This window comes from Metarhizium acridum (assembly GCF_019434415.1).
Source record: "Metarhizium acridum strain ARSEF 324 chromosome Unknown scaffold_320, whole genome shotgun sequence".
Taxonomy (NCBI): domain Eukaryota; kingdom Fungi; phylum Ascomycota; class Sordariomycetes; order Hypocreales; family Clavicipitaceae; genus Metarhizium; species Metarhizium acridum.
Genome location: NW_027094027.1, coordinates 519040 through 546866, shown reverse-complemented (window position 1 = coordinate 546866; position 27827 = coordinate 519040). Strand labels below are relative to the sequence as shown.

The 27827-nt window shown below is 49.7% G+C and overlaps 7 protein-coding genes and 1 non-coding gene across 9 annotated transcripts; 5 read left to right on the top strand and 3 right to left on the bottom strand.

Annotated features, from left to right (window-relative positions):
- Positions 1-72: 72 nt before the first annotated feature.
- Positions 73-2025, top strand: J3458_014443 (uncharacterized protein). Of its 2 annotated transcripts, XM_007810637.2 has the most exons (5): positions 73-393; positions 445-517; positions 570-1433; positions 1487-1605; positions 1665-2025. In XM_007810637.2, exons 3-5 carry the CDS (start codon positions 698-700, stop codon positions 1749-1751), a joined length of 942 nt encoding a protein of 313 aa, XP_007808828.1. In that variant the 5' UTR covers positions 73-393; positions 445-517; positions 570-697; the 3' UTR covers positions 1752-2025. The 2 variants fall into 2 exon arrangements, with proteins under 2 accessions (XP_007808828.1, XP_065974394.1); XM_066120559.1 differs by having other exon boundaries at positions 570-2025.
- A 27-nt stretch (positions 2026-2052) lies between these two features.
- Positions 2053-3251, top strand: J3458_014442 (uncharacterized protein). The gene is made up of 3 exons (XM_007810638.2): positions 2053-2416; positions 2485-2721; positions 2776-3251. The coding sequence occupies exons 1-3, from the start codon at positions 2316-2318 to the stop codon at positions 3089-3091; spliced, it is 654 nt and encodes a 217-aa protein (XP_007808829.2). The 5' UTR covers positions 2053-2315; the 3' UTR covers positions 3092-3251.
- Positions 3252-5152, bottom strand: J3458_014441 (uncharacterized protein). The gene is made up of 5 exons (XM_007810639.2): positions 4663-5152; positions 4596-4610; positions 4135-4536; positions 3724-4074; positions 3252-3671 (listed from the first exon to the last, which is right to left on the bottom strand). The coding sequence occupies exons 1-5, from the start codon at positions 4939-4941 to the stop codon at positions 3330-3332; spliced, it is 1389 nt and encodes a 462-aa protein (XP_007808830.2). The 5' UTR covers positions 4942-5152; the 3' UTR covers positions 3252-3329.
- Positions 5153-6646: 1494 nt separating this feature from the next.
- Positions 6647-8656, bottom strand: J3458_014440 (uncharacterized protein). The gene is made up of 4 exons (XM_066120558.1): positions 7859-8656; positions 7489-7808; positions 7201-7432; positions 6647-7151 (listed from the first exon to the last, which is right to left on the bottom strand). The coding sequence occupies exons 1-4, from the start codon at positions 8610-8612 to the stop codon at positions 6961-6963; spliced, it is 1497 nt and encodes a 498-aa protein (XP_065974393.1). The 5' UTR covers positions 8613-8656; the 3' UTR covers positions 6647-6960.
- A 9447-nt stretch (positions 8657-18103) lies between these two features.
- On the top strand, positions 18104-19271 carry J3458_022506 (uncharacterized protein). The gene has a single exon (XM_066123055.1). It carries the CDS (start codon positions 18642-18644, stop codon positions 19170-19172), a length of 531 nt encoding a protein of 176 aa, XP_065974392.1. The 5' UTR covers positions 18104-18641; the 3' UTR covers positions 19173-19271.
- J3458_022505 (uncharacterized protein) lies at positions 18130-19585 on the bottom strand. Its single transcript, XM_066123054.1, has 3 exons — positions 19220-19585; positions 19025-19168; positions 18130-18970 (listed from the first exon to the last, which is right to left on the bottom strand). The coding sequence occupies exons 1-3, from the start codon at positions 19554-19556 to the stop codon at positions 18144-18146; spliced, it is 1308 nt and encodes a 435-aa protein (XP_065974391.1). The 5' UTR covers positions 19557-19585; the 3' UTR covers positions 18130-18143.
- A 1708-nt stretch (positions 19586-21293) lies between these two features.
- Positions 21294-23499, top strand: J3458_022504 (uncharacterized protein). Its single transcript, XM_007810643.2, has 3 exons — positions 21294-21863; positions 21936-22431; positions 22488-23499. Exons 1-3 carry the CDS (start codon positions 21462-21464, stop codon positions 22802-22804), a joined length of 1215 nt encoding a protein of 404 aa, XP_007808834.2. The 5' UTR covers positions 21294-21461; the 3' UTR covers positions 22805-23499.
- Positions 23500-23692: 193 nt separating this feature from the next.
- J3458_014439 lies at positions 23693-23783 on the top strand. The gene has a single exon. It is a non-coding gene; the product is annotated as a tRNA-Pro (tRNA).
- Positions 23784-27827: the final 4044 nt, after the last annotated feature.

Here is a 27827-nt window from a genome sequence, read left to right as displayed (position 1 = left end):
TAGCCGATCTCCGCAAAGCTGTGTACAATGCCACTTTGAGCTTTGAGCAACCTCATGATCTCATGTCACACAACCATTTCGTGCATCTTGATCGACCAGAAATGGAGTGCATACTAGCGAAGCTATAATTTACAACTAGATAATATTCTCACATCGCTCATTTTCTCTCCGCGTCCCCTTTGGAATGCTTCTGTCTCGAGGCCCGGTTGGTCAGGGACGACGAAGCATGTCTAGCTCGAGATTCTCGCAGCTACTCTGGAAGGCCGCTCCAAGAGCAAGTCGTGTCGCTCATTTTGAGTTTGTATTCCTACTGACTCTGCCTAGCTCACTTGCAAGGAGCAGGTTCGGCAGATAAGCTTGCACGAGTATCAGTCGCAAAATATTCTGAGACAGGTGTGAAGTTCAACTTCGTAGCCTCTTACGAGCCCAAACTGACGCGTGTAGTATGGCGTTCCTGTTCCTCGCGGCCGGACCGTGAAAACGGCCAGTGAGGCCCGCATTGCAGCACAAGAGCTGGGTAACTGCACTTCCAGACTACGGATGCTCACTCCAAAGTGCTGACATCGCAGGCCCTGCGTGCATCATCAAAGCCCAAGTCTTGGGTCGTGGGCGAGCCGCCGGCAAGTTCGTCAATGGCCTCAAAAGCGGCATCCAAGCCATTTCCACCCCCGACCAAGCCGAGCACGTGGCATCCAAAATGCTCAACCAGAGACTTCTCACAAAGGACAATGGCACCGACGGCCATCTCGTCGAGAAGCTGTACGTCGCCGAGGCAGCAACTTGCGATTCTCACTGGTACCTCGCCATGACCATTGATCGGGAAAACTACCAGCCCGCCATCATCGTCTCCAAAGAGGGCGGGGTTGAACTCGATGTTCTCATTAGCGAACAGCCTGACAGCCTGTTTACCTTTGGCTTTGGCATGTCGGAAGGCATCAACAATGCCTTGGTGCAAGACATCCAGCAGCGTCTGGGCACAACGGACCAAGAAATGGCAAAATTGACCCATATTCTAACCCAAATGTACAGCATCTTCCGAGACCGAGAAGCCACACATCTTGAAATTAATCCTCTGGGGCGATCACTCGACGGTTCCTTCACCAGCTTAAACGCCATTTTCACGTTTGACAAGGCCGCCGAACAAAGGCAGGAAGAAGTCTCTGCGCTACGCGACAAGACGCAAGAAGTCCCCGACGAAGTGGAAGCCGAAAAACACGGCCTGGTGTACGTCAGAATGGACGGGGACATTGGCAACGTCGTCAACGGCGCGGGTTTAGCCATGGCCACAAACGACGCCATTGGGTTCCACGGCGGTGCGAGCGCCAACTTTCTCGACGCCGGTGGAAAGGCGACCAAAGAGACCATGATTCAGGCATTCCGAATCATTACGCGCGACGAGAGAGTCAAGGCCATTCTGGTCAACATTTACGGCGGTACGTACGTGAACGGATGGTGGTCAATGGCTAAACTGACCGGTGGGGGGTAGGCATCACGCAATGTGACATGATTGCTGAGTCGATTATTGGCGCAACGAGCGAGTTGGACATCCGAGTGCCCATGGTTGTGCGGCTGCAGGGCACGAATTCCGAAAAGGGATTAAAGATGGTACGTCTCCATGGTGAGGTGAAGATTGAAGTTGGGACGAGCGCTGACGAGGCCGTTAGCTCGAGGATGCAAATCTGGGGCTGGTCGTGGAGTCGGACTTTGGGCAGGCGGCGAAGCGGGCGGTTGAACTTGCAGAGTCGAGATAGAGTAGATTTAGGTGGTGACACGGCTATATGTTGGGCTCTGGAGGACTTGGGAATCGTGCATAGAGACGGTCAGGGACGAGTTCAATATGGGAAGTTGGAAAAAACCTTGGCAAGCATCGCCGGCCAGGAAGAAGCTTGGCGTGAATTGTAGTTATTTGACAGTCAAGTTGCTTTGTTAAAGCGCCTCCAGGCTCCAGCCAACCAGAATGTTTGACGGTTTGTCGGTCCGGCGGCCACGTCCATTAAGCGCTGCCACCCGTCGCCCCCCTTGGCACATGCACTCTTGCTGCAGGAAATGCGCCACGCTTAGCCCTGTAGCCCCGCTATTACGGGCGACATGGGAGCCCGAGCAGCGCACACGCACATGCAGCCAGTTAGTCGACTTCCTACCAAGCATGGCCACGATTGGAAATTCCATGTCGACTCAATTAGTATATTTATTTGGCTGCTCCTCCGCATCTTCCATTGCACACTCTAGACTTCCGCGTTGCATTTACCATTGCTGGTTTCTGACTCTCACTCATAAGGCCTCTGTTCTCTCGCATTCATTGTTCCCTTCACAGCATGGCCAGCACCGAAAAAGACCCCGAGACCATCGCCTTTGCCCGGACGCTCTCCAACGTCCCCTGGTGTGAAGACTACGAAAAAATGATATCAGGAGTCCTGTATGGCCAACACCACTCCATCGGCAGTCCTTCACCATATAGAAACCGGCCTCACTAATACCGCCCAGGTACGACGCTCAGGCAAAAGAGCTTGTAGACGGCCGCTTCCGCGCAAGACGCCTCATGCACAAGTACAACAACCACTTCCCCGACGACGCCACCCCAGACTCCCTCCTTGCAGACCGCGAGGCCATGCTGCAGTCAACCTTTGGAAAAGTTGGCAAGGGCGCTTTTATCGAGCCACCCATCAACATCGATTACGGCTGTAACATTACCATTGGGGACAACTTTTACTCCAACTTCAAGTACCTCCCCTCTCTTCGACATCCTGGCTTCGTGGGCTAATTTTCTTGCAACAGTCTCGTCATTTTGGATTGTGGCATCGTCAAGATTGGTCACAGGGTGCAGTTTGGTCCCTTTGTATCTATTTTTGCCGCTACTCATGAGACGGGCGTGCAATCGCGCCGCGACGGGGTAGAGTACGCCAAGAGCGTCACCATTGGCGACGACTGCTGGATAGGCGGGAACACGACCATCATGCCGGGCGTTACTATCGGCAAAGGCTGTACGATTGGCGCCGGGAGCGTCGTGACCAAGTCGATTCCGGATTTTTCGGTGGCAATCGGCACGCCGGCTCGGGTTGTGAAGACGGTTGATCCCGTGCCGGACTTGTGAGGTTGTTAGACAGCCCCAATCGACTACCGAGGTATATATAAACATGACTCATATTTACATGTTCTCAAGCGTCTCATGGTTTTTTCTTTTTTGCCAACTACCTAAGGACACTTTACACTTGCACCGGCGCCAATGCAACCGAAGCTACCCAACCATCTACAAGCTTAACATATTACTCCTCTTATATGCAGTATCGATAAAAGTTTCCAAAATATACAACCCCATGTTTTCATTTCATTTATTCCCTCTTCGTCTCGGCACGCGGAAAGCAAAGCCAGATGCCCAGCATGACGGCCAGCAACGCCAGCACAATCGGCTGCAGAACCATGGGCCCCTTCGCTTGCGCAAGTATACCCGTCAGAAACGGCAACACGGCCGCACCGCAGCCTCCAAAAGCAGCGGCAAATCCAATAACCACGACATGATGCTGGCGTGGCAGCAGCTTCTGAGCCACGAGAACTGCGTTGGGGAACATCGGACCAAGGAAGAAGCCTTGGAAAGCGACTGCCACAACGGATACGTAGAATTGCGGTACGAGCCAAAAGATGAGTTCGAGAAGGCCCGCAGCAACAATGTAGAGCTACCAATATGAGAGCATGTCCATGCAAACCAGGGAGGACGTGTAAGCTTACAGCAGTAGATAGCTTGACGCCAACTCGGGGTGTGACGAACCCCAGAACGGCGCGGCCAGCAGTGATTCCAAGCCAGAAACCAACAGCAGACATGCCGCTGGCAAAAGCCTCGCCGTGGCGAACGCGGAGCATAAAGATGACGATCCATCCACCAAGAGCGACTTCAACGCCCACATAGCACAACAGGAAAGCCGCAGTCAGCCACGTCACACGCGCAGAGGGCGTGCGGAAAAGGGGTTCACTGAGGCCCATCCTGTTCGACTCATTCTTGTGAATGCGGCGGTATTCCGCTCCCGAAGATGACCAAAAAGCAGAGGCCAGGACAGCCATCTCAACGCCAGCCATGCCAATCTACACGACGCATTAGCCCGCCTTATTCCCCCCCCGACGCCACCATCTCCGGGAACATACCATGATGTAGTAGAACGAATACCACCCCAGATTCGCCTTGGCAATAAGCGTCGTGGCAATGGTCGGGCTCACGGCGCCGCCAACGCCGTAACAGGCATGCAGCAGCCCCAGCAGCTCGCTCGAGCTGGCGAGATTGCCAACCCACGCATTCCACGCAGCGTCCGCCACGCCGTTGCCGAACCCGGCGAGGATGAAGGCGAAGACGAGCACAATATACGGCGGGTGCAGCGCGATAATGGTGTACGCGGCCGCGTGGCAGGCGCTGCAGATGACGGCGATGCCGCGCTGGCCGACCTTGTGGTGGAGGTAGTTGTTGAGGATGGCCGAGCAGACGTATCCCACGAAGGGGGACAGGAAGACCAGCGACACCACGATATACGTGAGGTTGTAGTATTTCTCGAGCTGCAAAAACGCGTCAGTTGGGATCCCGGCGCGGGTGAAAGAACACCGAGGATACATACATAGGGAATGAGAGGCTACACGCGGTCAGCAACAGAACGGTTTTTGTGAAAAGTAAAGGAGTCTTACACCGTAGGCCGAGTCGTTAGCCCCCATGACCAGAAAGGAAAAGAAACACGCCGCTATGCGGTACACGTTTGTCCGCGACCCGTTCCAGCGCTCTGTCGCAGCGACGGCGGAGTGCGGACACGGCTCGCTGCCGCCGTTCTCATCCAGTATACATGACGGGCCGGAGGCTGCATCGGGACGGACACGGGGCTGCTTGATGTCTAGTTTCACGGGAGCCGGTTCAACGGGCATGGGCATTTGTTCCAGCTCTATGGCTGAAATTGTTGTTGTTGCGGACATGGCTGTGAGTCTTTACTTCTTTCGCTTATCCTGCGTGATCTCGTGCTGGCGATGAAGGGAATTGATAGAGATGTATTTTAAAGAGACGGAATTGACCAGGTCAGTCGCGCCTTTGTTACAGTCATGTGGCAGGTTCACGATCGGAGAGCATGGTTTGTAATGATGTGGATCGGCGGATGACTCAAGCAAGACCTCGGAGGCGTACCGAACTACTTTTTCTTGTCTCAAGTTAGATATCCAATCACCTTTGTGTCGCTCCGTAGAAGAAGATCTACAGACGTTCCAAGGATCAGCATCTCGGACCGTCCGCCCAGCCCTATGTTCCACCGCCACGGCAGGCAGAACAAGGTCGAAACCCACTGAACAAGGTAATCCGGACCCAAAATTTGAATACCGGACTAGAAAGAAAAGTCCCGTGATAACCCGATTTATTTTCCCCGCAATAACTTCAAGGGATGCGGAGGTTCCGCATTTGGGGCCCCGGGGAGCGTCGCAGACACCGTTCCTAGCTCGCCGAGCATAGCCACCGTCGTTTTGCGGAGTGCTGGGAGATTTATTAAAAATCAAGGCTGGTCGAGGCCGGGGCTAGTGTGTCTTTCCGGGGAGGGATTGCGGGTGCTCGCCGCTCATAGGGCACGGAGAAATTATCAGGATAAATTGTCAGTGGTGTGATGTAATGCCGCTTGGCTGCCAAGTTGTTTTGAGCTCGTATTTGATTCTTTCGCTTTGCTCCTCGGCCGTTGGCTAGAGCGGATCCTTAGTGCTTCATGCGCATAAGGCTCGAGCGGAAATTACTGGGCTGGACGTTAATGTTTACGTGTAAAAGAGACTGGGTGGGAACGTGTCATGACGTCTATGCCACATGTAGAGGCAAACAGTAAACAGGGCCGTAATAAATGAATTGTACTGGAAGCATATGTATATGCCTTCGTATATATGAAAAGTGCTTGTCCAAACACACAGTATTGTAGGTCAGTGACCAGGTGGCATCGTCCATTAACCCCGTCTCTTAAATATTCACCAGACATAAAACGGTCGGTCGTGACCGAGTCTCGAGCCTAATACAGGTGAGTTGCTTGTTAGGGAACGCCATGGAACAGCTCGGAATCTTCATGCGTAACGCCTGAGAATAGCACTTCCCTATAAGTCGGCAATATCCTGGATGGAGCGAGGACAGCTATTTGGCCTTCCTATCAGTCAAAGCCAAGCCATATCAGCTACGTGTCAGCAATTGGCGAGAGAAGGGTATTTTGAAGAGAAGTTACATGTTGTGAGCAAAGGAAAGGATAAACTACGGCTGCGGATACGGATTTCACTTCACTGTGGACACGGGTGCATGGATGAAGCGACAAGAAGCGAAGCAATGCCATAATCACCTATCAGGCAGGAAAGTAAGAAGTTGACAACGTGGGGCTGGACGACACATGTCTGACTGCTCAGGAAGATGGTGGATTTACAGACAAGGCACTCTAGGAAGATCTCTTCGCGCGCATGTAATATATAACCCGCCCACTTACCTACCCTCACGACGGTCGATTCCTCGGCACTCGGCGTCTTTCAGCTCGATCAGGTAGATCAATCTTGGCAACTGTCAGGTGAGGCCTTTCCGTCACGCATAACCAAGCCGACTGCACTTGGACCAATAAGATTGCTGTCTTTTGAGATACTAGGACATGTGATTTGTCCCCCGATCTCTTTCACAGAGTAGAACTCGAAATAATGATAATTATTTCACTGACTAGTTACGAGTTAAATTGTATATAAATACAAATATGAGAAAAAAATATTCAGCCACTGACAACAACGCCTCGCTTAGCGCTATACATAACCAAGTTAAGGGTTCTCTTCGTAGCCGTCAAGGCCTTCCATTGTCGTCTTGATTGGCTAGAAAGGAAAGCTCGCACTAGTTTATCTTGGCTTCGACTCATAATGGAAACCATATCGAACTCTTGCTTGCTGAGCTATATGTACCTCACGAGCCTGCCAAAGTGCAGTAACGAGCATGTAATTCCGGCTGAATCATGTCCCAGGATTGAGCCAGGGATCGCTTAACAGTTCCGATGCTGTTGCGCGTTCCTCGGGTACCCAGCATATCATCTTCTTAATAAATTTAAGAAATAATTCAACTCGTTGTTCTTCAAAAATGCACTCTGGGATCTCGCTTTCGAAACTCAGCGCTTGAGATACCAAGTCGTTACGTATAAATGTACCTAGAGAGAATATCAGACAGCACCTAAAGCCGATTTCACCTAAACTCACCTTCTTCAGTGAAGAACGGGCCACCAAAATACTCAGCTGCATTGCTGCTGAGTCGGCCATTCGGGTTCATCGCGGCAGGGGACCACCTCCAATGTCGCATGCGTCTTTCCCGCTCGACTAGAGAAGGGGGGATATCGCCCATAAGAGCTATCATGTCTGCAACATGCTGAGTAGGAGAGTACTGCCGCGTCTTTTGGCTAAAGAGGGAACGCCCAGCTAAGAGATCCCATATCTGTAAGAATTAGAGAGAAGTGCCGAAAATTAGTAGACATGATAACAAGGACCAACCATGACACCGAAATTCCAGATATCTGCACTATAACTCCAGCCGACGCCAAGTAATACTTCTGGAGCGCGGTATTCGTCGGGCTGTATCGGATGAATGAGAGGTTCAGTTTTATCACCGTGTTGCGAAAGGCCGAAGTCAGTAATATGTGGTATTAAGTTCCGGGCAGCTTTTAAAACCGGTCCAAAATCATTGTGGCAGCGGTAAATAGTATGGTCACCAACATGTTTACGTGCCATGGGGTGTGCGGCCTGGCCTTGGATGAAATTGTCGATGGTTGATTGGTCCTCTATTGCAATCATGATGTTGTCGAGCTTTAGGTCTAACAGGGTTAGCAAGATATTGACGTTTCTGCAGCAGCGGGTTACAGACCAGTGTGTATCACATGGGCTTGTGTATGCATGTAGTCCAATCCTTCGAGTAGAATTCGAATATAGGTCTTGAAAAGGGGTAGTATCTCAATTGTAGTTTTTTGTTGCTGGGTAATGCGCTTTCTGAATAACCACAAGGGCTCTTGTAAGGGTTCGAATACAAGTGCAAGATGCACGTCTCCCCGTGGCGATTCGATCTTAGCGCCTTCAATAGCTGTGCCGAGGACACCGCGCCCTCGATGCTTACTGTCCATTACGGCCAAATGAACATTCATATCCAGCTCGTGCGTCATATCCTCGTCCGTGGCATCGCAATTACAAATCTTCAGGGCAACATACCGCTTCCGTCTCAGACACCTATATCGTAAAGGATATAAGCAAGGAAAATTTGAGAAATGAAATAAAGCGACAAATATTAACAACAAATACCTAGTATCGCGTGCCAACCATACTGTAGATGTTGATCCCCAGCCAATCTTTGCATTTAGTTGATATTTATTAAGGAGAATATCACCAGGGTTTGCCGGATAAAAATGCTTAAAATTGTAGCCAGGTATTTTCTCCTCGTCAATAGGAGTTCCAGGGGGTAATATCTCGGGCGATGGGATAGCTTGAGAGACGAAAGATCGACCCCAGCGCATTATAAAATACTCCGAACGAATGTTGTTGCCGGTAGCGAGGTGATGAGACGGAGAAGCAAGAGAATGCCTACCGCGCGATCGGCATGGATGTGTTAGCAGCCAAAGCCTTTTCATAACTTGTAGCGCAGATTCCGAGGGGAAACACAGTTGGTATGGAAGCCGTAACATTCATGTCGTCGCGACGTTGACCTGGCTGCCTTGGGCACGGTTCGGAATTTCAACCAATAGAAATGTCCGAATCCCGAGGTGCAAGGGGTCTCGGCACGGATTAATTAGTCTCCGACGCAGGGCTAAGCAGCCGAGTCACATTAGGCGCCCTGATGGTTTATTAAAATTAGGCACCAGCACACTACAATGGAATTTTCTGGCTAATGATAGTGATTGTGAATCGATGTTCTTCCATATGGGCGCTTCCCGCAACAAAGAGTTGCGCGTAAGCTTGGACTCGATTATTCCCCAGCCGTTAATTGGCCGTAGACACGTACCTCATGGTGTTAAACACTAGCCCCAATCTTCTGTACAAGATGTCGAAGCATTTGTCCATTGTGACTCCTATTAGTTGGAGTGCCTCTGCACCAGCCGTGTTACTTTAGTCTCGGGTTAACTCACATGTGCAAATCTATCCTTGCCATTGTTTTGAAAAGGTGTGTTACATCTCGCGATAGTGTCCAATGCTTGTTAACTAGGACAAGTGCCATAAATGTCGAAGCAACTGTCTCTCAAGTCTAGCTCCACTGCAAAGATTCTAAAAGATGTGGTTTGGGTCGTCAGGTCCAAGAGAGACGTCTCCGCGTTCAAAGCGCTTGTTGAAACGAACATTGATGATACTCCTATTTTGTTGAAGAAGGTGTACTAGGCTACAGTTGAGTATGGAAAGCCTGACACCAATTTCTGTCATAAGCTAATCTTTAAATCTAGCGGGGATCCCCAGGAAACTAAGAAAGGGACGGGACTGTCGACCCTCTCCATGTCTCCGGGCGGCTTCTCACCAAGAGTGACCGAAGGCTTACTTCTTATCACGCCTACGGAGATGGAAGAGTAGTGTTCTCTCAGGATAAATATGATACTAAAAGTTCCAAATCTGAGGGACCCGCTGCGTCCAGCTTTCAAACTGGTCTGACACGGCAGATGGGCCAGGACAATACTTGTGCAATGTGGTGGGATGGAGCTGAGTGGCCATTTGGTCAATGGTCCGAGGAGCATGAGTTGAGGGTTGCGTATCACGAAGGCCAGTGGTACGCATGGCAGTAAAAATAGGGTATATTCGTCTCGGGGGAGAGCGAAGCTAAAGTAGTCTGGCACAATATAAACACACCGGGCAAATACTTGATTTGTGTTCAGTTCGGAAGAATACATTGAAACAGCTCGGGTTCGCTCCAGGAATAATTAAGCCGTATGTAACACGCCTTCATTATTACTGAATAATTAATCCCAGCTTGCTCTTCCTCCTAGAACATGCTTATCTATTCTAGTGGCCATTTTATTTACGACATTTATTTATTCTCCGTAAACTTCATCCCGATTGCCCACTTGCATTCGAATAAGCGACGCTTGTCAAAGTGGTCATCGGGTCTGACCGCTAGGCCATGGAAGCAAAACGATCCGCCAACAGCGGCCCTCAGCCGAATATTCCGGTACCCAGCTTATAAGCATGCAAATCTTGGCTTCAGTGGCCCTTGACAGGTTGATATTGACAGTTGACCCGTCAAATCTGTCTGGTCGTGAACTGTGACAAGGGTTCAAGGAGGGCTTAGAGTCAATAACTCAATTCATCTAATAATAGTCTTTGGTATCAAAGGTCCATGGTTTTCCTCAGGCCAAGTTAACCAAAGAGCTCTATAAATACAAGAAGTCGGTGAGGGCCTTCTGCCCTAGGTCTCTTGATCGTAGCCCTCGTGTAACTGTGTGAAATGAACAGCGTGAAAAGTAAATGAAAAAAAGCAAATATTACAAGTAAAATAATAGTATAATTAATTGGTAGCTTCTTCTTCTGCTTGCTACATTTGCCTTCTTCTAGGTAGCTTCTTCTCGTGTTATTAGTTGACCTAAATAAGGTGGTGACATTACGGGTAGCATGTCACACGGATTAGGTCAAGCAAGGATCAGAAGCCCTTTATTACACAAGAAGATCACGAGAACTATGGGGCGCACTAGGCACGGGCCGTTCCTTTCATGTATGTAAGATGGTCTCCCCTCGCCTCATGGCTTGGGAAAACCAAGGACCTTTAACATCATAGGAGATTATCATTGAATTGAGCCTTTTGCTTCAAGCCCTCTACTGAGCTCTTGTAACATAGCATGCGTTGATAGTCGGGCTGAGTGACTGTGCCCGCGTAATATATTTATAAAAGAAATAGTCTAGGGGCTAAAAATGGTTATTAATTCAGATATATTTCTGCTTAATCGTTTACTCTTCACGGTTATACCAATTAGCTAGTGTAAAGCGTCTCTTTCACATCTAGTGGAAGAATTCCACTACGCTAACGTGCTTCCTAGGGGGGTTTTGCATGTGCTTATGCTTAGGCAAACTTGTTTGTTTCAGAACACACCGCAGGCGCCACAGCTTTGCCGAATATGGATTAAGATAAAAGTAGAATTTTGTATTGAGATACTCGTGGCACGGTCCCTCTTTTCATTGCATGCGAGCATCTCTAATCTACCGGGTGTAATAAATTTGGGAGTAGGTACTTTACCGCAAACGGTAGTTGTAAAAACTAGCTTTAAGCACTGAAATTTCAGGTGCTGAATGATGCTAGTGCTGAATAATACTAGTAGCGATATATTGATCTTCAACACATGCTAAATCAATGAATACTTGTATTAAGTTATGCGAGAGAAGCCGGATTATCCGTGCTTATTAATTATATAGTGCTCTCCCTGTTAGACTTTTGGGTATAACTTATATCTAGTACGATTTACCTGGTATTGATTTATTTTGTAACTATATAATCAACATGATGAATCGAAGTATGCTGTTGTTAACAATTCTCAGCCTCACAGTAGGACTGTCGGTGGCGAGATGCCAAAACATCACTATACCCATTTCAATATCATCTCGCAACGGTATTTTTAGTCTTCCCGCTCCCGTCAACGACGTAGACGTCACCGACGTTGTGTTGAACAACTGTCGAGCCGGTGCTAACTACACAGATGATGTGCTACAAGGTGTAAGTAAACGAAACAGTTATTATCTATTTTATATATTTACTAATACAGGCCATAATAGTACAAAACTATCAAAGGCAACTATAATCTTGCAGCAACCTACTGTACTCCAGAATCTGGACATGGCACATCGCTTCAAGTGCTGACCGGTGTTAGTCGTTATTACTGGGACTTCTCGCACAACCTCGCTACACCTATGTTGATCTTGCCCTTGCCTAGGGACATTCCACTCTTATATATGACCGCCTTGGTGTCGGCGAATCGTAGCACGGTGACGCCATTGAGGAGCTCCAGGCCTCGCTTGGGGTCTCGGCTCTGCATCAGTTAACCGAAATGCTTCGCCAGTCCAAGGTGCCTGGGATAAAGGCTACATTCGATAAAATCTTCCATGTTGGCCACATCTTCGGATCAATACTAACTTATGGTCTAGTAACGAAGTACCCCGAGGATTCGGATGGGATTGTCCTCACAGGGTTTAGCATCGATGAGACCTTCTGAACGTGGTTCGGCTATGCTTCTAATTGGGTGCTGGCAAGAAAAAAAAAAATCCAGCTTTTAAAAGGTTTCCTAATGGCTACGTCGCTCTAGGGACTGCTCAAACATTTCAGGCAGTGGCATTTGCGCTATCCAACTCTGATTTCGCCCTTCCGGCTGCAGCAAACTTGATTACGCAGCCTATTCCTATGGGCGAAATTCTTACTATAGGTGTCCCACGATCAGTCCCGAATCTCTTTAAGGCCCAGCTCTTGTTATAGATGGGGGTGAGGTGACTTTGGCAATGCTATCAGGGTTGTTACGAACGTGCTTGTTAGATCGAGACCTGCTGTTTTGTGGAGGTAATTGCTCGTCGTCTATGCCATCGACTGCAGAGCCAGTCCGGCCAAACTTTACCAACGTAACCGACTTTGAGGCTGTGATTGTTCCTCAGACAGGGCATCTTCTAAACTTTGTACGTTAATTACTAGGCTTTCTGTGGGGTAAAAGCTAACCCTGAATCAGGAATATAGCCACCCTAATACAAATAGTGCTATTATAGACTTTCTTAACAGACATGTCTAAGAAAGCCCTGCCCGTTGGAGCCTAATAGTTCGACAGTTGCCGTGTTTGGCAACGAGACAACGCGACCCAATTGTGTTTAGAGGACACTGCGGGATCACACTTGGACGCCACGGAAACAAGCTGTATCGTCCACTTAGAGACCTAACTTGTCGGGAACACGACTGAGTCGATGGGAAGACATGTGTGGCCGGGGGGTTTTTAAGAGCATTTTGTGTAGTTGGGAGTAAGTCATGCTGGGGGGAACGCAAGAAAAGCAGTTCAGCAAATCTTGTCGCGCAATTCGCTATTTCTATATAGATAATTGGGTAGAGGATGTCTCGTTTCGAGTGAAAAAGAAAAATGTGTATAAATTATACAGTTGCTGTTGCCCTTATACAGTGTCAAGACCACCCGTTGGTCCCAGACTGCCCAAATCAGGCCGAGAAAGCATGTTACCAAGGCATTCCTCTCTCGAATGCGTTATCACCTAGTTGAATTGTTTGAAAAGTGACTAGGCTAATGTTATTGGGCTCAGCTGCGAACTGTCATTCAGCTCTTTATCACACTGAGGCGCCATAGGCAAATTGGATCACACTCCCCAATTCTTTGGGAGGAATGGAGGAATTGTAAGGTTGAAAATTAATAGGGTGCGCACATCTTGGAATTTAAGCTCCTCGTACTGAATTAGCGGTGCTGAGAAAAGGTATTGAAACTAGCAAAAGATGCCTAAACAAAGCGTGCGGGCCATTGCCAAAGTCTATGGTGTTAGCCGTAGATCGCTCGGCCTCCACTTACATGGAACCGCTGCTCGGCGCAATACCATGGTTGACTTGCGAAAACTAAACAGATGTAAAAGAATTAATCATTATTCAGTATTTCCTTGGCGTAGACTCGCAATCCTTTCTTCCCAACCTTGCGGTGAGGAAGCTGCGGCCAGTCATTGCTTGCGGATCGCGGCCGCTTCCCGTTGGACCTGTGACGCTGCTAGGCTCACTGTCAACTAGGCATTTTTTTTCCTTTTACGAATACGTTGATGTTGTTCTTGTTCACCCCTACTCAGATTGGTGAGTGCCATAGTCGCGGTCAAAATCAAGAACATACCACTCAATAATACGCACCACTATATCGGCGTTTCGCATCAGAACCAGGCCCAGAAGGGCAAATCATGCAATGTTCAAGTTGAATTGCCTCTAGCCACGCCGTACTACATACCACTTTCACCGTCCTATAGCTGAATACAGATTAGTGCCCCTGGGCAAGTCGATTCAGCCGGTGATGAACACTAAATTCCCGAGTAAGTGTAAGCTACATGGAGAAACGAGCAACCAATCCTTCTGTATTACTCTATCCAACGCAATACCTATCCAACATACAACAGTTGCAACATCACCGCCCAAGAAGGGCCTTCATTGTAGAGCCCATGACGCCAGGATGAGGCACAACAACCGCACCCGCATCCTCCAAAGCCCTCGCCTTCTCGGCAGCCGTGACATCCCTCGCCGTCAAAACAGCACCCGCATGGCCCATGACCTTGCCCCTCGGCGCCGTCTGTCCCGCCACCATGGCCACAATCGGCTTGGGGTTCGGCGTCGACCTCCTATACGCCCTGATCATCTCGGCCGCGCGGAGCTCTTGCTCGCCGCCAATCTCGCCAATGACGATAATGCCCTCTGTTTCCTCATGGTCAAAGAAGACCCTGAGAGAATCGACGATGGTCGTGCCTGGACCAAGTCAGCCGGGCTTTTTGTAAACAAAAGTAAACGACAGAGGAGCATACCTGGCATGGGATCGCCGCCTACGGCAATGACAAAACTCTGTCCCAGGCCGGCCGCGCTCGTCGCGCCAACAGCCTCGTAGCTCAGGGTGCCGGACTTGGACACGATGCCCACGCAGCCCCGAGTGTACTGCCGAAAGGGCATGATTCCCACGCGGCACTGGTCCGGGGCGATGATGCCGGGGCAGTTGGGCCCTACGAGGCGCGACCTGCTCTGCGTGCGAAGCACCTCCTGCACGCGGAGGAGGTCGTGAACGGGGATGTGCTCGGCGACGGAGACGACGACGGGCACCTCGGCCTCGATTGCTTCGATGATGGCCTTGGCCGCGAACTGGGCGGGCACAAAGACTGCGCTAACATGGGGTTTGACCTGCTCCACGGCCTGTATTCTGGTCAATGCTTTTCTGTCGAGTGAGTTGATGTCCTGGCGGAGAAGTCACCTCTTTGACGGTTCCAAAGACTGGGAGGTCGAGGTGCGTCCTGCCGCCTTTGCCGGGCGAGACGCCGCCGACGACTTTTGTGCCGTAGCCAATTGTGTCTTTGGCGTTGGAAGTGGCCTGCTGCCGGTCAGTATCTCCCGTATATGTACATATACATGGTAGTCCACCCCGTCGGTCTACATGCCGCTTGCCCCGTGAAGCCTATGACGAATTAGCTTCATGCCCCTATTAACTTCCTTGAGACTCGCCTTGGTAAATGATGCGCGTGTTGGCATTGATGTGGCGCAGACCGTCTATCGTGCTTTCATAATCTGCAAATCGTCTACGAGATGTGGAAAATGTTCTGGTCATGGCGTGGTGTTTGCCGAGCCGCAACGAGCTCCGTGACAACATGGTGCCGGTACCTGTCCTGGCGCACCCTTGTGAGTGCCGACTCTCCGAGTCTTGAGGGCAACAACAGACGATATGAATTGGGAGCTGCGCGTATTGCCAAGCTACGCGTGCTACTGCCATGCCGGACACACTTGTACTTGGCCTCCAATTCCACCTGGACCTGAAGTCATCGGCCGGCTATACGGCCTCGGCAATAAACAGCCCCGCCGTCGTCGGCCGGCTACTTGGCTGCTGCTACCATTCAAGGTTGCGCTCGCACCAAACCAGATCCAAGCGGCTCACAACCCCGGTGTGTCTTTTCCTGTCAAGCAACGAGTCACCAGTTCAGCGAGGTGCCTGATGCTGCAAGTCACAATGGCCCATTTGGTCCAACATGTTTAAGCTGCCCGGTGTTGTATCCGCCACCCTCAATGGCAGCTTGGAAGTTGGCACAGTCCACTCACACCAGGCCCAACTCTGACGACGTGATAAGTCGTGCTTGTACAAACAACTCCAAGCACCGGGTGTATCTGGTACTTAGATGTAAAAATCGACCTCGGTCTACTCTAGACTCTAAAAGAAGCGCCAGATCGAATCCGGCCCCTTGGTGCTCTTGAACCGACTATACGCCCTGCAAAGCGGCCACAACACCACCATCATGACGGCATAAAACCCAAAATACACAAGCAGATTATCAATCCCCTTCGTCTTCTCAGGATCCATCGGGTCCGCGACGCCCGTCTCGCGCCCAAACGCCGCCACGACCAGCATCCCCGCGCCGAACAAAACCGCCATGTGCACAATGTAAAAGAACAGCGCGCTCGTTCCGAAATCCAGCAGCATGGTGAGGCGCCTCGCCACCCGCGGCGGAACAGCAGTGAACAGCGCGAGGAGAAGCAGATTCCCCGCCATGGTGAGCGCGAAAAAGGCCACGTCGGGCGGGTACTTGACGACGTAGAAGAAGGACGCAGCCGAGGCCAGGTACTGGTTCTGGCCGGGACGGCGCTGCTGGTCGGGCGTCTGGAGGCACCGCTCGGACAGGTTGCCGAGATGGAGCACGCGCGTGAGCACGAACAGGGCGGACGAGCAGACGGCCGCGAGGACGTGGCCGAGGACAAGGGCCCGGCGAGACCACGGGCGTGCCGTCGTGACGCGCGCGTACAGGATGCCGAGCAGCGCAAACGAGAGCCATGCCAGCGGCGGAAAGGCCGACACGACGCGCGATTCCACGTCCATCATGACCCAGAACCAGACGCGGAGCAGCGGATTCGAGGGGCTTGAGCGCGTCGAAACGTCCTCGTCGAAGGGGGGGCAGACGCCGCCGCCGTCGCTGAGCCAGATGTTCCAGAAGACGGTGACCAGGCTCAACACCAGCAACAGGACGTTGTGAATGCTCCATGATAGATACGCGCAGCTCTCCGCAGTCGCCCGAGCATCGTCCGGTGCTCGAAGCAGCGGCCGCCTAAAACCCTCGCCGTCATCCGCCGCCGACTCGTCGTGATCCCTCCGGCCCCTTCTCATCTGTGTCATCGCCAGCGTCAGCCAACCCTCGGTCCTGTTCATGGCCAGCCACAGCAGCCCGGCGAGCAAGTAGTCCACCGCCAGCGAGAACAGCACCGCGTTCAGGAACCACACCCGGCCGCCCGTCATGACGAGCCCGAAGACGGCCGTCACGAGGGTCAGAACCGCACACCGCACCGCAAAGTAGCGCGCCAGCCGCGGCGCCGACCAGCCCAGCCCCGCGCGCGACCTGCCCAGATACACGACGCCCATGCCGAGCAGGAACGTGAATCCCGCGCCGCACAGATGCGCCAGGGTGCGCACCGCGTACGCCGCCGTCGAGTTCCACCGCTGCACGACTTGCCCGTCTGCCTCGGCGACACGACCCGTCCCGTGCTCCCACGTGTGCAGGGCGAGCGCCGCGTGGTCCAGGGACATGACCATCATGAGCAGCCCGCGCAACAAGTCCGGTGCCAGGACGCGGGCTCCGGCCGGTTTCACCGGCGGCCCGGAGGACCCGGAGGACCCGGACCTCGTCGGTGGTCTTGCGTTGAACGCTCGCGGTGAAGCTCTATTGTATCCCGGGAACGACTTGTATCCGCAGCCATTCTCGCTGCCGCCTCTCTTCGGGGTTACATTGTAAGTGGTGCTGGGCGATCGATCCGGCGGCTCCCGAGAACCGTCTTGGCCCGCCATGGGTGCTGCTGCTGCACCGCTGAAGTCTATTACACGTTCGACGGGGATCGGGGTTCTAGGCGTGAGCAGTTGTAAAAGCCATCCAAGACGGGGTCGTATATAGACGTAGAGACGCTTTGCGATGCTTTGCGGGCAAATGACGAGCGTTTCAATCATCGTTTCTACATGCGTACGTCTGCCGCTTTTAAGGTGTCCACGCCCGCGGATCGAATGCAATTACCAGGCGGGAATTCAGCCTCAACTCCGCAAGGTACGGCGTTGATAACCAACCAAAGACGACATGGAACCACTTGACGACGCCTCTGCCAGGGTCCAACTGCCCGCTAACGTTGGGGGGGCCTAGCTGTCGGGTCGCCGGCAAGTAAAATGTTTGGTGGCTTCATGCTTGGTAATCTGTTCAAGTGAAGAAAGGGCCCGAAGTCTCCGGCGGGCTTTGATGCCCCGTCTATGAGTGGTGGTGATGCAAGGGGGGGTTTGCCTAGTCTGGGCTCAACGCCTTCCATGTCTATTACCGTGGCAAGCTGACGTGTGCCGTCGCAGACGTCGATTCACATGTAGCGTGAGACATTCTTCTGTTTCTCCGACGAAAGCGCATCCAGTTATGAACCAGCACACCCTGTTGAACCCTTTGTCCATCACTCGTGTCTTCCCTCTTGTAAATTATGATGCAGCATGCACCCTGTCCCTCCACGACTTTTTAACCTTGTCCAACAACTCCTTGGAGCTCAAAACGTCCACCGCCACACCGGCCAACCCCTTTCCAACCCTCACAGCATTCTCATAGGCATCCCTTGTTCTCGCCGCCTCCGCAAACTCGGGATTGTGCGGCCCTTGCCCTCCCGGACCGGGTCTTATGAAAAACGCAGGACTCAAACTGGGCATCGCGTAGCTCACGTCGCCCTGATCTGTACTCGCCAACGTTGTGCCCCTGGCTTCATCCAATTCTGCGTTTTCTAGAATTTCATGCTCCGGACACAACGCATTGAAATACCGCGTGAATGACTGCGCTAGCTCCTCGTTCGGGACGTGGTCCTTGTACGCACTGCCCCTTGTGAGAACCATTCTAGCACCGGTTGCCCTGGCCCCAGCTTCGAAACAAGCATACATTTTCCCCCCGAGTTCCTCAAGACGGGCTTGTGAACTGGCCCTCACGGCGAAATGCCCACAAGCGTACGCGGGGATGATGTTGACTGCCACACCGCCGTGGGTAATGTACCCTTGGATAATGTCCCCGGGCATGTTTTGCTGACGGAGCATCGAGACGTTGTTGTATGCGGATACGAGAGCATCCAGGGCGTTGATGCCAAGCCACGGATTTGCAGCGGCATGTGCTTCGCGGCCGTAGTATTCCACCTTGAATTGCTCAATGGCCGTTGTGCGCATGCGCGCGGCGTCAGGGACGATGCCAGGGTGCGATATGAGACTGATGTCGACTCCATGGTCCGAGTATGCGCCTGCTTCCAGGAGACGGATCTTGCCGCCGCCGCCTACATGAAATATGTGAGGGATGTCCGGCATTATTCACCGAGGGGGCTTCGTACCTTCTTCCGCTGGGGTTCCAAAGAGGACAATCTTGCCTGGTATTCCCTCGTCCTTGATGACTTGCGCCGCTGCAATTGCGCCGATGACCGACGCCGTGGCAATCAGATTGTGTCCGCACGCGTGCCCGATTCCAGGCAGGGAGTCTGAATCGCGGGATCAGCAAGCATACGACCAGGATGGCGAGATGAACGTGCCCATTTCTGCGTTGAATGACACAACAGCGCCCTTGGTGCCGCTGTCAAAGACCGCGACCCATGCTGTTTTCAGCCCGTATGCCGAAGGCGTCACCTTCCACCCTGGCTGCCGCCTCATAAACGACGTCAGAGCTTCATGGGCGATGAATTCCTTGTATCCCAGCTCGGGGTTATCGTGAATTTTGATGTTGATGGGCCAAAATTCTTTGCCGACTTGAGCCGCGGCTTCACTGATAGCCTGCAGGAACCGCGGTTCCGTCGCCGGACAGACGCACTGGTCTGCGTCGGTAGAGATGACGACGAACCCGTCAACTTCGTGCTCGAAAAAACTGGCCATATTGCTCACCCAGGCTGGTTTTAGACAACTGGACTATTCTGTATTTTGTGTGAGATTCTCCATGGGCCCCGAGGAGAAAAGTAGTTGGTATCAATGTCTCACCTGCCGGCGCCATCCTCCGACGGATAAATCTCCGCCCGGGTTCTTTAACCGAACTAAAGGCCATCATACAGTGGAGCCTTCAACATGCGGCGCGGGGTTCCAACGCTTCCAATATCTAGTCGATTATTCTCCCCCCTTTGAAGTAATGAAATTCAGGGTGTAAGGGGGGAGAATGTAAGGATACCAGCAGTCCGATGTCGACGAGGGATCTTGTCCCCGCATCTCAATCGAGTTGTACGTAAGGACAGTTATTTTTCGGGGCGGGTTGCGCAAATTCAACGTAGAGACGGCTTCGTAGAAATGATCCCTCCTCCTTACTTGACTGACGCAGTGTTCCCTTGGCTCAACAGCTTTGAGTGTACGCTCCATATCAGTCGTTGACTTGCATCGCCAGTCGGACAAATGAAGTCGCGATTTATACTCACTTTGACAGACGCTGACCGAGTCGATGGCCCCAGCCACAATCGACAAGAACTAGAGCGAATCGCATCACATTAAGGATGAAGCTGATGTTTGACTGTCATTTCCGATTCAGCTGGCAATGTTGATGCCGCTACTAGTGAAAGATCTTATGAATGATTGGCCTTGCTATCCCTCCTTTTCTTTGTGTCATGTGATCTACAGTTTATTAACACCACTTCACTGACAGACATACTTGTCGGTCTGCGGGATAATTAAGGATAACAACCTGCAGGGATCTGTACTTGGTTTTTCTTCTATTTCGGTTGCTTGTTGGCTGGTGTTGTGACTCGACAAAATTTCTCCGTGGTCAAGTTCCTCGGCATCAACATCACACGGCCGCGTGGTCCAGCTGTAAAGGGCTCGCGGCTGTGTGCGTTCATACTTTGCGGCTGACTGAGGTGCGAGAGAACAAGAGACCAGACGACCATGTCGTCGGGTTCTTTTCGAAACAAGCTTTTCACAGGCCCTGTTCCGGTACTGTCCGCAGGGCGGTTGGCAACCCTTGATTCTTTGAATCTTGGTGAGTGACAGAGGAGAAACAATTTCCCCGAACGCCTTGGCACATGTATCAGTACCCCGGTACGGAGTAGACAAGGTCGGTCCTACTGAGTGCCAGTGAGTGGCTGTTAGGCAACAATCTTCCTGTTGGTCCCAGCACTCGGCATTGCCCCATGGCGTCATGCACAGATTGACAGGCCAGCTGCAGTTAGGGCTGCAGCACGATGCAGCCAATGTCGGCGTCTGTCGCACGGTGCCGCAGGCGTCTCCGTGTGCATACGGAGTACATCGACACCTAAACTCAGCAGTTGAGCGCCATTATTGTGCAACTGATAATCGATTTCGAGAAGCCGTCGGTCGTGAATCACGGCACGTGTTGAACTCAATTGGCGAAACCTCGTCTCCCAGTCACACCAGACGTCATGCAGTCAAATCGGTGTGGTGCATGTCTGGTGGGCGACGACGGCCAAATGCAAGGAGCGGGCCACGGCAAGGGCTGGGTCAACGCCCGTTGGCGCCTTGTCGCGGGCGTTGACCCCTCAAGCTTGCTTCAATGTTGCCTAGCCCAGGTCCATTGAGCCCCCAGCCAGTTGCCCCACCGGGCAGCGGCAGATACAATGGTTCGGCACCCTCAGCCGCCGCTCTTCATCAACCCTCTGATCGATTGCATCGAGATTGTTGTCGTTGAATGACGGTGTCTGCTCCGTGCGCCAGCCAGGGCGCCGACGGCCATTGATTCAAACCCGATCTCGACGTCAGTCGCGTCACCACCGGCTTTGGGGTTATCAGACCACAAGCCAAGGGATTCGCATCCACAGCCTCCCATGGGCCGGCCTCTTCATCATGGTTCAAAAAGCGACCACGCCTCCCGAGAGCTCGTCCAGCGAGTGTCACGGATCATCACCCGAGACAAAAATCGCCGTCAAAGCTGCTGCGCCGCCCCGGCAGCCCTCGAGTCGTCGCGGCCATTTCAAGTCGCGATTGGGGTGTTTCAGTTGCAAGCGGAGGAGAGTCAAATGCAACGAGCTTCGTCCAGAATGTTCGCCATGTCGTCGACTGGGCTTGATATGCGAATATCCCACTCCTGAATCGTCATCTACACCGCGGACAGCAGTCCGACCTAATCCTTCGGCTCTGAATCTTGAAGACCTGCGCTTCTACCACCAATTCCTTACTGCCGGCTTTCCAACACTGCCGCTAAGGGGAGGAGAGGTCTGGGCGGAATGCGCTGCCATGTCATACAGCGTAAGTGGTGGCCAACCGTGAAATGTTGGCTCCCTTTTGTTGGTGAATAGCATTCTCATTCTTCTCTGTTAGTCCGAATGCCTCGCACATGCCATCCTCGGTCTCGGAGCATCGCATCTGTCAAGGAACTGCAACGTCAACTACGAAGCGCAAGCCTTGCAGCATCGCGTCGCGGCCATCAAATTGGTCAATGAACAACTCGACAAGCCGCCTCAAAAGCCAATTGATGCCGATATCCTGTTCGCCACTATCATTTGCCTCCTCGCCCAGTCCTCCTTGATGTCAGACAACATGGTCGACTACTTGACCATGACGAGGGGAGGCAACCTCGTTGCCACCACCATCATTCCTGACTTTAACGCGTCCATTTTCAAGAAATTCAGTCCCGAGGGTCACATCATCTCGTTAAGCGACATGGTGGAAGAGCAGCCAAAAGACTTGGCATTGATTGAAGCTTTCAGGGCTTCTGTTTTAGGCATGGAGCCTATTTGCCAAACAAAGAACGAAATAAAATACCTCGAGGCTTTGATCGACTGTATCGATGCGCTGAAAATCTCGTCACACTCTGGTAAAGAATTTCTCCACCTCAATCGAGTCTCACTGGGGATGCTAATGCATGCTTAGCTTGGTTGCATTTTGTGCCTCTCTTCATGATGCCATCGACATTCAACAACCAAGAGTTTCTCGCCTTTGTTAATGCAGAAAACTATACCGGGCAATTGCTGGTCATCCACATGTTTCTGCTTGACTATGTGCTCGGTCGATTTTGTCTTTCACTCGAGGAGGAGCCCAAGTGCCCAGGTCGAAAGCTGACCATTCTTTCGTGGACGAGAGGCCTTGCAAAATCGCTTCCGGAACAGTACCAAAGGCATATTGAATGGCCACTCCAGTACTGTGAGGTATTGGCGAACCAAGATTCGCGCTACCTGCTGAGCCCGTGATATGCCCAACCGCAACGCCAATGCGTCGCCTCGGGAAGCCACCGTATATCTGGATGCGGCTCTTCCTATCGACCCACTGGTTCGATAGCTCTAGTTGAGAAGAAGCAACTTGAGAAGAAGCAACTTGACTACGTACCAGATTCTGGTTCATGGGGACGTCCTAGACTACTTCAGCAAGTTATCATAGGCTGCAACACACGTGGCGCCTTTAGTCCTTTGCTAAGGAGCAGCCACCGTACCCGCCAAATGCTGCCTAGAATTCTGGGGAGTTTTGCATTTCCTAATTTGCGAAGCCCTACGAAGTCTGGCCACGGAAGGACATGGAGAGCTCGGAGTTTGTGGGGTTTTACTTGGTGGTCCCTCAATAACTTGTGATCGCAAAGATTTGACGCATCAAGATGGCGTTATTTTCGTGACCAAGCAGTTTCAATTTAACAATTGGAAAATATGTCTAGCTATCTATAAGTTCAGGGTCACGGTTGATGATGGTTTGCTTTCCCTGTGTTTATGCTTAATTTGTTTTCGTCGTCGGACTGATATAACTGCTTCATGCGGCGGGCGTATCACAAGATGCAACTTAAAGGAAACCAAAAGAAAGCGGCACGTACAACACTCAGGTCTTACCAATTGCAATATCACATGAAAATAAAACACAACCCCCAAAGTCCCCCAATACACACCATTTGCATGCAACAGTGATTCAAGAACCGAGGTAACACAGGCAATGGCACTAATTTATATTAAACCAGACCCTATTCCATCGCTCTCCAAACACCTTAAAACAACGGCGCCTCTACTCTGTGAGCACGCCCCCTTATAATCTTTTTTACTCCTGCCACATTCAACAAGCAATTGTCACGTGATGGGAAGGATCTGCAACCCCCATATGGTCTGGTGGTCTAGTGGTATGATTCTCGCTTAGGGACAACCCTGATGCACAGCTTGCGAGAGGTCCCGGGTTCAATCCCCGGCCAGACCCATTCTTTTTGACCTTTTCTCGTCTTAATCAAGTAGTGCGAAGTGGAGGGATGGATATATTTTTGCTGAGGAGGCGACGGTGAAGGATACCCCAGGTACGGGGTGTGGATTGCCCCGTAGTTAACCAAATGTGGGCTAGTGGCCGTTGCGCCCTAGCCCGCTGTGCCTTCGGTACGGAGCTGTCGGTTTGGACAGAGGATATCAGGCAACACAACGAGCGTCGAGTTGTGTGCAGCCGAGCGCCCTTTCTATCAAGGGTGCACACAGTTCCCCCTTTCTTCAATCAAGGATTTGTATCAATAATTCGTATCATCCAACTTTAAGATGCCCTGCTTACGCGTGACAGCTTTAGACCACTTAATATACCGCTGCTCCGGCCGAGAATTCGCGCGTTTAGCATCTTAAAGCGTTTCTTGAAACGTCCAACGAGTATTCTCGCATGATTGATTCACCTGGAGCGAGCTGCGTTTTTAATTTCCCATCAGCTGCCTCAGGGTGAATCTGGTCGGATGCTTATCTTCAAGACGAAGCGTTCTGGCCCAGCCAGGCTCGAAACGCGCTCCCATAGCGTCAAGGAAGTCGCGGACAGCATTGATTCCGGTAATCTCAGTAATGTTGCTTCCAATCCCGAGCTTGAAAGCGCCGTTGGACTTATCTTGGCAGGTTCGTCTTCGTTGAGAGCGAGCAGCAGGTTAAGCTCTTGGTCTAGCTCGCAGTCGATCACACGCTTTAGATGAAAGCGTGGTGTATATATAGCTACCGCGCGTATCCGCTTAAAAGAGACCCCGAAGTAGGCCGGAATAAAAGATGCTATAAAAGAAGTTCTAGAGCCTATACAGGCTTCTTATTAGACACTCTACCTTAATATAGCCTCTAGGGCTGGTTTTATAGTATATTTTCTTTCGGCCCGCGTTGTGGTCATCACAAGGATACCTCGCGATGTTATTTGGACGGCCTGTCATAGGCGGACGACCCAATTCTCAATGACGTAGCTGTTATCGAGGATTTTCATATCAACATTTTCTCTTCAAGCAGCATAAGCGTACGAGGGGTTTTGTTCTGTGGCTTAGATGATACATTGCTCTTTGGAACACTAGAACAGTGGCCTGATACCCAATACAAATAGCCAGCTGTTATCCTGTGCGACAGGAGTACTCGGTACTCGGACACGGGCGTAGAAAGGAAGGAGCCTGCTTTTTAGGAAGTATTTCCGAGATTGGATTTCGATATTCGTTTGTTGTTGCTGACACTGCTGCTGCTAAAATAAAAGGGTTATATAATGAAGATCTTATAGTTGATCTTTTGAAGTGTCGAGGGCGGATAGAGCGGGTGATGGCACCCCAAGGTACATATGTAGCACCGTTACTTTATGCTGTTCTGGACGGCAGTGGGCGCACACCAAAAGAATGTATAGCAATGCCCGTACATATAACTTCTTCTTCTTCTTTTTTTTTACGTATCATATTACGAAAAGTTTAAAATTACTTAAATTCATTATAAAAACCGAGAGTTGGGCGCCCGTCTACTTGAAGAATGATGAACAACACGCTTTGTTGTTCGCCAATTGCCCATGATAGTGATGGCTGATATCTTGAGGATCCTAAAGAATATCCTTAGGAACCGGGTATTGATCTGCAAGTTTGGACGGTTAGCTATCGCGATCAAGATGTGTCAATTACAGCAATTTAAATCCGTGGTGTGAGTCGGCCCAATGGATACAATTCGGTCTTGAGTCTTTTCTATACCCAATGTCTTCTTTCAATGCCATTGGCGAAAATGCTCGCTGTTGAAACAGTCTGGTTTGGGAATAGGCAAGCTGCGACGGGCAATAAGTTTTGTTACACGCTCAAGGTAAATAACGGAAAGAACGGGTGCGACGACAAACCAAGGTGACGAACATGGATGTTTTCTTCTTGGAACATCTACCAGAGGTGAACAGGTTGCTTATCGGCGTGGCGCCAGTCAATGTAAGGGATCTATGAAGCTGGCTTGCGTTCAAAACGGCTATGGAGCAAAGGTGGAAGTTCAAACGGCAATGGCATGTCACGCACAAAAGGGGTCGTTTGTTTGCTGCATCAAAATGAAAGTGATTCCATGCTATAGATGTAGCGTTAAAGCTCGAAGCCATTCAACCAAGACTGGAGTTGCGCCGCACTCGCGCTACATCAATCTCTATCCGTTATTGTTTTTCACTCCGGTATCTAGGTTTGTTTATCATTAGCAGATAAGTATAGGAAATTTTGCATCTTTCTTGCTCATGTAGTTACCTTTTGCACCTCGGTCCAACTCCAAAGAACATCGTCCAACCTATCCGTATCATAGCGATGAATCTGGGTATTATCCGGGTTGTGGTACTCATCAGCCTGAAGGAAATTCCGCTCTCTGAGACAGGCCTGACTTCACTGAGAACACAATCCAAAGTCCATGTCAAACTCGGGAATGATGAAAACGGGCGGACCAAAAGGTAAGTGGCTGATTCCTGGACTCAAGTGGAGGAAGCATTAGAAGAGATGCACCGATAAAACATAAAACTAGACAGGCATTTCTGAAGAGAAAGAAAATTCAGCACATTCAAGTGGATTGTACCGACAATTTCATTATTGGGTCGGACCCCGGATGCAAATTTCTGGGTGTTGGAGATGGAACCGCGTATTTACCGGGTCGGGGACGAGGTCTCCAACCAGAGATTGAACCCAGGCGATGACTTTTTTTTTTCTTTTGAAAGATACTTCTGTCAATTGGACATGCTAATTGTCGCAGAGAATATAAGGGTGTATAACACACAAAATACCGTGGCGTGGCCACGCCCGTTTTTTGGTATTTTTTCGTGTGACAGTTATGAGCCTGGGAGGACTTTAAATCCCCTGTAACTTCCACTTAAGAAAACCAAGCATTTAAGGCATTATTCTAATGCTCGTTCCGTTATATCCACGCTTTTAATAGATACTAATATTACTTTTATAGACATCTAATTATCTACTAAGCTTAAGCTAAAGCTTTTAAGCTAATAGTATAATTAATATAAAGTATTAAAGGGTTAAGCCTAAGTTAATAAGCTTTAAAATATTATAAACCTTAAGTAATTAAATTACCTAGCTAATACGTTACTTACTCCCCTTTAACTTACTCTAATAAAAGCTTACGTAAGCTTATTATTAAATTAATAACTCTTACTTAAAGTAAAGAATAACTTTATTATATTATATACTCTTTAAGCTATATAGCTATAATATAATAGTAAGCTTAAAGCTTACGTAAGTAAAGAGATTAAAGTATATAATATTTATAAGTAAATTATATATACTATTAAATTAAGTATTTATAAATTTATTATACTTTACCTTATTAATTAATATTTAAAAGGTTATACTTTAAGATAATTAATTAAGAAAATTAAGAGTTAATTTATCTTATATAACTCTAATATATAAGAGAAGACTTATAAGTTATACGTAATATATCTTAATAAAGTTTATTATATAAATATTAAATAAAATTAATAATATATAAAATAAAATAAGATTTACATATACGCTTAAAATAATAAAATTAATAAGATTAAAGAAATTAACGTTATTTATAATTTTCTTAGTATAATTAAAGTTTACTTTAAGCTTAAGTAAGTTAAAGTTATATTAAATATAATTATTATTAATAAAGCTTAAGAAATTAAAAATAAGTGTACTCTTTATAATTTTAAATTAATATTTTACGCACTTATTATTATATATAAGTATAAGTATAATAATATTAAAGGTATATATATAATACCTTAAGAAATGCTTTAATTAAGAGAAATAGCTTTAATAGGTATAAGAATAAGAAAATAAAGAGTAAATAAAGAATAATAAAGATAATAATAAAGGTTAATTAAAGCTAAAGTACTTTTACTTAATAGGTAATTAATTAAAAAGATATAAAAAATAAGTAAAGAACTATAAAATCTTATAATATATAACTATTAATTATAAAGATTTAAAGCTTAATTAATTATTAAAGAAAGAGAATTATAAAAAGATAAAAGAACGCTATAAGAGTAAGTAAT